We start from the raw sequence: 8,825 nt of genomic DNA on the forward strand, positions 1-8,825 counted from the left end.
TACATGATTAATCGCTGAGTGTTTATGGTCGTCAGGGGACCTTCTGTCTGTGCATTGATGCTGAGTAAACCCAGTTTAATTGACTGTTAATCTGTTCCAGTTCATCCTGGATGGCTATGCTTCCCACCTATCTCAGCTGGAGTACAACCAAAGGTCTCGCCCTGCCAAGTCCGCCAGTACCCGTATGGTCCTCCGGAAGGGCAGCTTTGCTCTGGGCACAGCCGGAGGAGACTTCCTCCGGAAACGGAACCACATCTTTCGCACCATCTCCTCTCAGCAGCCTGGAGGGTCGGGGTCATGCTCACCCAGCCAGCCAGGCCGGACTGAGCGGACGCTCAGCCAGTGTGAAGTGGAGCGCGATAGAGGGGTCACAGCAGCAGCACAGAGGAGTATGAGTATAGCTGCGGGGTGCTGGGGGCGCAGCAGCAGCACCAAGGAGGGCAGTGTAGGCTTACATGGCCCCAAGTAATGTTTAAAAAAATAAAAGCTTTGGTATAAAGGACCCTGGCTGAGCCACTGTGATCTCTGGACTAAGATAAAAGATAGAAAGGTGAAGAAAAGATGAGAGGGTGTGGATGATGGGTCTGTGGAAGAAATACACAGAGGGTATAGCATAAATAACACATAATTAATAGAGATTAGGAAGGAGCGATAAGTAGGGATCTGTCCAGGAGGAGTGGACTAATTAGGCCAAGTGGGATCTAGAGAACAAAACAGTTCTGTAGCATGACTCTTTTACAGTAATACTTTTATAGGATATACCACTATTTAAAAAAAAATGACAAAGGAAGGATTAAAAAAAAGAAATTGTAAGCCTTAAACTAATCTCGTCTAACGGGAAACCCTCCCTTCTCCTTTCCAAACAACACACTGTCCAAACATTCACACTCATGAGCTCAGGACAAACTGCAGAGCCAGATTGATCTTCAGACAGTCAACCATGGGACTGAGGCTAAGTACGTTTGGCAGCCATGGCAAAGAGCCAGTGATTTACACTTGAGTTTCTTTTCCACTGTTTTGGAACACAGCAGTGACTGGCAATAAGTATAGAAAACCCTCATGATGCAAAAACAGAAAAGCAAATCTAACAAAAAGTAAGTCGAGGCCAAAAAACAGAAAGGCAAATCTAACAAAAAGTAAGGGGAGACCAAATGGAGACCTTACTGTAAAGGATCTGTTCATCCAAACTCTACCAAAAGAGATCATATTAGTAGCTATTTTAACTAGCCACAGCATGTTAGTGTAAACAAAATCCATCCAGTAGGTTGTTAGGTTATATGCTTTAGTTACTCTCTTCCCATTTTTTACCATCAGCCTGTCAGCTGGCTTCATAAAGGATTCTCCAATTCCATTTTACTCCACCCTATTTATCTGGCTGGTACTTTTTGGTTTTATTTGTCCAGAAGTATCTAAACATTAAGATGATGTAAATGTAGGTGGAAGTATTTTCTGTCATGAAAATGTACCTGAGAGTCTGCCAGGGTCCAAACTCTCTTTGTTACCACCTAAAATCACCATGCTAACAAGCTAAACTAGATTAGGAAAAAAGCTTGCAGCGTTGTTACTGGAGAAATGATAGCATGACAATGCTAGCATTGAGTTAAGTGTAATGGACCACAAATGAATTACCTTCATGGTATTGTGCTGGCAGAGATTTTAAAATAATCTCTAAATTTTCTATTTTTAGATACCAAAAGATATGAATAAAGAAATGTGTATTTTGGATGAATTGATCCTTTGAACAATAAGGACTGGATTTGTGAAATATACTGTATCACAGAGGAAAGTACTTGTCATCTTAGTCACAGATCAGTCCTGTTCATGCTTCTTAAAACATACTGATAGCAGGTCGGCCATTCAGTTTTCATTCCACCCTGTGTGAGACTCTGTAGTATTTTCTGTTTCCGTGTGGCCTCTGGGCCATCCAAGGCCTTAATATCCCACAAGACACTTTCTTTGCAGAGGAGACGGAAAGCAGAAAAACAGGGCATGCAGCATTAAAGCAACAACTGAGACTCTGTACAGTCCACAGCAACTATCCCTTTATTTATATATATATCTATATATATATTCATCTGCTTGCAATACCTCAGATCCACCTGCTGGTGGTGTTTTGTTTCCCATAGTTGCTGCTGCTGGGAGACACTTTTGTGGTGTTTCCTGGGTATTTGCTTTTTTTTCTCATAGGATATAATGCAGGCTGGACCTGGAGCCTGTTTCATTTCAGACTGAACTGGAAGGGAGAGCTTTCACTCACAAAGATGTTTCAGTATTTGTACCAAATGGACTAAAGAATGAGCCGAAGTGATTCAGCTTGAATGTTGAAATGACTGAATTATCAGTGTGGAAGTATGGGAGATGAGTCCCATTGGCCTCTCTTTCCCTTTAAAGAAGATGAAGCCACCTCACATCTCTGACCCAAATCAAAAAAACCCCAAAAACTATGGGCACATAGCAGGCATAAATGTCACTCTTTAAATAATAGGTAAAAACATTTACAGGTATGATAAATAAAAAAAGTCAGGTGCCTGTGTGAACACTGAAACAGTAAAACTAGCCATGAAGACATACCCTACACAATGTACTTCCAGTTTAGGTGATAGTGGACAGAATCCACTATGCTTATTTTTGGCAAATGTTAACAACTAAACAACATCTCTCGAAAAATTTCAGCCAGTGTTCAGGGTGTTCTACTAAGGGCTGCACAAAACTGAATGACAAGACCTTTTAATTTATACCTTAAAAATGATCCAAATTCAGTCAATAAGAGCTCCACAGTGCAAACAAATCTGGCATATGATTAAAAAAGTGTTTATGAAGATAATTCAAAAAAGGCCATATACTCGATTTTTAAAATCAACCCTATTCCCTTCTTATATTGCAATAGAATTGTTTTAATATAGATAGTTTTTAAAGTTATTCATTTTTATACACACCCTGTAGTAATTTGACTTGACCTGACACAAAGATGAAATTTAAAACCTTGGAAATCATTTACTTTAATCTTTTAAGCCAAATTTTCAAAAGAATATTTATAATAGTAAGCATAAATTGCAAGCATAAACTGGAAGTCTAAGTCTAAACAAATGATACGTAGTTCTACATATGGATGCTTGGTATAAACTTAAATAATTATAACTACAACAGTTTCAGTGTTCAGATGAGCATCTGGCTATTTCTGAAGCATGAAAAATTGTGAATCTGTCCTTTAAGCCTTCGTGTAAGGATGTATGGAGCAGCCGCATTGCTTGTCACCCTCATTTTACTATGCTGTTATTTCACATGCCCAGTTTCCACACTACACAAGAATGCATCTGTTTCCAGTCTGTGTGATCCAGACCGTCTTGAACCCACCACAAAAGCCAAAATCATTCGCTAATACTGTAGTTAATCAACAGCGTACCCTCATTATCCTTTTTTGCACTAGTTTACAGTGGAATATACTGTAGTTACCATCTCATGTTGCTGCATTCGAACACCTCTGTAGTGCATGACATTTTTTATTTATGTCAGGATATGATATATGTGCAGGTATCCATACGTCTGTACATTTGGTCACAATATGAAAATGATGTAAGTATATGTGCCAAACAGTTAACAAGGAACTCTACAGAAGTCTTTAGACCAGGAGTTTTCAAAGTCTGATATTGTGCTCCCCCACTGATGCATATCCATCCCCACACTCTGTGTTCTCTTAACAGGCATATTTTTCTGTTCAGTGGATGATTATTCTCAAAGCTTTGGAACTACAGTAACTGTAATTCTTTAAAAATTAGTGCAATCTAATGTAGACTCCTGAAGTTTACCTTTAAAAGCGCACTTTTCCTTCTTATGTTACGTTATCTTACAATAACATGACATAAAGAAACCTGATTTCTTTGTGCTATTGCCTACATACACAGCACACCCAGAAATATCCTCCTGAGAAGTGAGGAAAAAACAATTTTTCTATTGAACTTTTTTGTGATTTCCTTCCTCTTTGGAGATAAAAGACAAAACCCATGAAATATCAATGGAAATCCCAGGATGTAATCTATTTAGCAGATCAGGACTTAGTAGGTTAGCTCAAATAAGTCAAAAACAGATGTCTATTACAGAGGACACATAAATGAATGGGCTGGTTCTCAGGAGGATATAACTCTCAGATAATCAGTGCTGCTCCTCAGCAAGCTTCCAGCAGTTGGGCAGTCAGAAGAAAGGGGGCTTTTTGGGGAAGGACACCTTAAATGGACAAACAGGATCTTCTAGTTGTGAAGCAACAGTACTTACTGCTCTACTACTGTGCCACCACACTGCAAGAGGTGTCTCTTCAAATCCATTTCCTAATTTTCCTACTATCTACCGCTGTCTTTGTTTTCATTTGGTTTCAGAGGTGCAAAATGAGAAAGATTTCAAGTTTAAAATCTTGTTTTTTACTGAGTGGACAAGGCTTTTTTGTTGTTGTTGGTTAACCCAGATACTTAGAAGACTCATTGAGGAATCCAGAAAATCATTTAGAACAATGGTGACTATTTTTTAAAGGAATTTAATTAGCTTTGTGACTTGACTACATGCTGATATCTGAGAAGCACAGACTATGGCTAGAGGATTAGGAATTTTTCTTATTTTTGTTTCTTTTCTTTAAAAAACAAAATAATTTTTTTTTTTTTTTTTTAAGATTTTGGCCCCATTAAAAGCATTTTAGCAATTGTCTTAGCTATTAGCTCTTCCTGTTTGCACTGTACCCATGAAGAACTGTCTGCTTATTAGTCATGGGTACTGGATATAGCAACGTCTTCTGAAAGTCTATGGCCCATTGAATCTAAAGATACATATATCACATAGATCCACTCATTTTTAATGTGGAAATTAAAGGGCCAAAAAAGACAACTAGTGCTTCCTGTTGCTCTCAAACACCTCTGTGCACCTGTCCAATCCACCTGACACAGATGGGAGGTTGTCATAGTTTGAAAACCCCTGATGCATACTGTATCCAGCCTTTCCTAAGAAGGGGAAGTGTGTACTGAGAGCAAACTTCTTAATGCTTTGACTGGATTTTGATTTGCTGACTACATAATATTAAATTGAATGTTGCATGTGAAAAAAAAATGGGCAAAATGTTTTGACCTTGTAGAGCAGAGTTTGAGCGTGCTGCCAAAACCTTGGACAATATGCTAGACTGAAAGAAGTCCTGGAGTTTAAGCGTGACTGCCTGTCGTGATGTGGGTGTTTTTATGGATGCAAACACTTTTTCCCATTTGGCCATTTTGGCTGCTGAGTTGAATGTCTGTCCATCTGGATTCTGACACTGTTCAGGAGCCAAGGATGTGTCACTGTACATACTGTAAAGATATATATGTAGGAAATATAGGGTCGAGGTTTATTTATTTATTTAAGGTTCATGACGTTACTCTGGAAATTTCAGGTGAACTATAACAGAAATATGTAGCATTTTATTTGTCATTTTGGCAGTCATTGAGGCTATGGACCAACACAGGAAGCTTTTATGTTCCTACCAGTGCAATATTGTTCTTCACATCACAGCAGGGGCACAATCTACCACAATACAATCTACATGCAGTCTGACAGCATACACGTCCATACAACACGTGCAGCTTTTTCACACCATGTGAAAACTGTTTGTATTTGAGCTGCTGTATACATATGCTGTCTCTTACAACAGTCAAGTATGTTTTATAGGACTATTGTACCTATTTTTCAAGCTGGAGTATTTTACAAAACCTTTGCAATATAACTCGAGACATTTTTCTCAGTCAGCAGTAGGTGCATGGAAAAGTAAAAGCCCATAACAGAAAACAATATTTAACAAACTGTTGCATTTTGTCTAATCCGACTTAAAATTACATAACCTACACTGGTAAGAATAATAAATTAACTCTTCTCCACTATGTCCTTACAATTAAACTGAACACTTACATATAAAAACAAAAACAAACAGCAGAATATATTTCCTGTAATCACAATTATTGCCACTTTGGGATAAGAATGATTAAATATAGAGACCTACATCTTTAGTTTTAAAAAGTGCATTATTAGTTTGTGGTTTCACTTTCTAATAACACACCCTTTGTGAAAGGGTAATCATTATTGTATGCTGAATAAGTCACTGGACATGTTAGTCCAAAGAGACCACTTTTCATTTCAGTCTATGAGATGACTGCTCAGTTTAGCTTTAATGCTGAAACTGTGAAAAATGTTAGCACCCACTGTTGCCTCTATGAACAGCATTTTAGCAAACTAATTATTTGGCACTTATTGAAAATTCATGTGTTTAAAACCTTCCCACATTTTCTAAAGCTAATAAAAGTATTTGTAATGACTTCTGTAAACTCATACCTGAAACATGTATGTATTGTACTGAAGAGGTACAGTCATGTAAAAAGAAAGCATGCCTACTGATTACAGTTCTTAATTCATGACTATTTAGTATTTATAATAAGATTACAAATGTTTTTAAAAGCCATTATAAGTGAAACAAAGCTGCCAAATAAAAGTCGGTTTTGATTAATATCTTTAAATGAATAAATCTTTTAGAAAAAGTTCCTTATTAGAAAGTGGGACTGACAATTTATTGATGTCCAGCTTTAGCGCCATATCATATTTTGTATGTACACATCTGAAATATAATGCCGCAGATGCTGTAGGACCGTGACAAAGTGTATAGTGGCAATAATTAATATACACTTTTAATATATGCATAGTATGGGATTAGAGTCACATGCACAAAATTTATTTTAACATCATCTAGTTTTTATAAGCAGCACTATAAACACTTAATGGTTTATAACACATTAAAATGTAGCTCTACACATTCATTTATTATATTTGTAGCAATTTTAATTGCCCTGTAACCATTACTGCATCATTAATTCTTGCTTTATGTGTGATTTCCATTTGTTTTACGTTTTTTTTATAATTACAGGATTAGACAAACACTTTGTATCTGCTTACAGTTACATTATTGCATCGTTAAATGTTTATATACTGCTTATATTTGCTAGGAAAGGGTGGCATAAAATAGTACTTCTCTGCGCCATGTTAGCTGTTGCATAGATTGTCATTACCCATTTTATATGTTTTAACTGATTCTTTGATCCATGACACCGACAGCCAGTAACTAAAATGCCACATGTACTTAATTAGGGACACCAGAATTACTTTTCCAAGTGATTTAGACTCACATTTTCAGTAGGTACAGATGTGTCCTTGTTCATACAGTATGTGTTCTGGTAGATTTCTGACCCCCAGCACTCACCATTATCCTCTGTACTGTGGAATAAATATAATTGGATGATAAATTACCATGTGTTTGTGTGTTCTTTTTAGCCTAGTCTTAAATGTTTACGTACAATTATGTGGAATGCCTAAAAAAAAAAAAAAAAAAGTATAAATCCGGGACTTACAACCAGCTGAGGAGTGAGATCCCACTGTGATGTCTGAAGCACAGTGTTTCAAGCACTGATGTCTTGGTATTTAGAAATAGGAAGCACCGAGTGAGAGGTAGATCTGGGCCTAACTTGTTATCTCTGCGATCGGCAACTCTGAGTTTTTTTGTTCCAGAACAACTAATCAGCTTTGGAGCAGACACTGCAAGGCTTGTAAAGTAGCGACTAGTCAATCACAAGTTTGGCTCATCCAAATGTGTACTCTGCTTTCTCCGCCTCTAATGGGTCCATAAAGAACAAAATAAACACGTTGTATTCAATAAGACTTGAAACTAGCAACTGAGACCTGAAATCATCAAGAAGAGTATTTACTGAGGTTACACATCAAAGGAGCCAAGTGACTTTGGACTTCTATGCAAGTTCTTTTTGTAACCAGAGGCCCACTGCTGGTTACTAGAATACAGATGTGGTATCAAGTTACACACATACAAAGCACAGGTCTTGAACTTCATGTAGCTCAACTGCAATAAACGGAGTTTACAGCAGTCATTTTGATAATAAATACTAATAAAATTAATCTAGGCTTACAATTAATCTAGGCCTGAGATGTGCCTCTAACCTCGACCTGGCGTCTTTGGCCCGGATGGCATTATTAAATGTTAGGTTGTTGATGAACAAGACTTTTATCATGAATGACTTTTTTTACCACTACGGGTCTGGATTTACTGCTCCTGACGGAAACCTGGATTCGTCCTGATGAGTCCTTTCCCTTTTCTGAGCTCCTTCGCCCGAACTGTGCTTTTTTCAGCTCACCGAGGCTTTCGGGTAGGGGTGGAGGACTTGCGGTGGTCTTTAGGAATAAATTCCGGATACGGCAGCTGTCCCCACCTATGTTTGCTAGCTTCGAACTATTGGAACTTGCTGGTCCCCCCCTGGCTCTTTGTGTTGTGGACTTTTATCAATGATTTTGCTGACTTTTTAGGATCTATTTGCTTAAATTATGACTGTCTTCTTATTGCTGGTGATTTTAACATTCATATCTGTTGTAAAGACGATAGGTTTGCCAAAGACTTTCTTGTTTTAGCTGATTCTTTTAATCTTACTCAGTGGGTAAATGCTCCAACCCACTCTAAAGGTCACTCACTTGATTTGGTTTTCTCTCATGGAAAACCACATCCCAGTGTTGCTAGTGTCAGGGAAACTAGCAACATTGGGATTTCTGACCACTTTCCAGTCATTTTTGATGCTGATCTATGCGAAACTGATCTGAACCTTGGGGGCCCTCGACGCCTTGGCCGTTTCATTGATTCTGGGACTGTGGCTGAACTTTCTGCGTTTTTCTTTGAATCTGTGCTCCCTGATACGGCTGGCATCACACAGTCTTTATTTGATGACTTTGCCAACTCCCTACTTGCCATATGCACCTCCATACTGGACTCT

At 38.1% G+C, this 8,825-nt stretch overlaps 1 protein-coding gene across 2 annotated transcripts in view; it reads left to right on the forward strand.

Moving 5' to 3' along the window:
• The window catches only part of LOC134630600 (membrane-associated phosphatidylinositol transfer protein 2-like), a 41,876-nt gene extending 34,578 nt beyond the window's left edge, over positions 1-7,298 (forward strand). For both annotated transcript variants that reach the window (XM_063478020.1, XM_063478021.1), the window contains one exon: positions 101-7,298. In XM_063478020.1, coding sequence (XP_063334090.1) covers positions 101-469 — 369 coding nt within the window. In that variant the 3' untranslated portion in view covers positions 470-7,298. The remainder of the gene's footprint in view (positions 1-100) is intronic.
• The last annotated feature ends 1,527 nt before the right edge of the window (positions 7,299-8,825 follow it).

The sequence above is a fragment of the Pelmatolapia mariae genome, linkage group LG7, assembly GCF_036321145.2.
Source record: "Pelmatolapia mariae isolate MD_Pm_ZW linkage group LG7, Pm_UMD_F_2, whole genome shotgun sequence".
Lineage (NCBI taxonomy): Eukaryota > Metazoa > Chordata > Actinopteri > Cichliformes > Cichlidae > Pelmatolapia > Pelmatolapia mariae.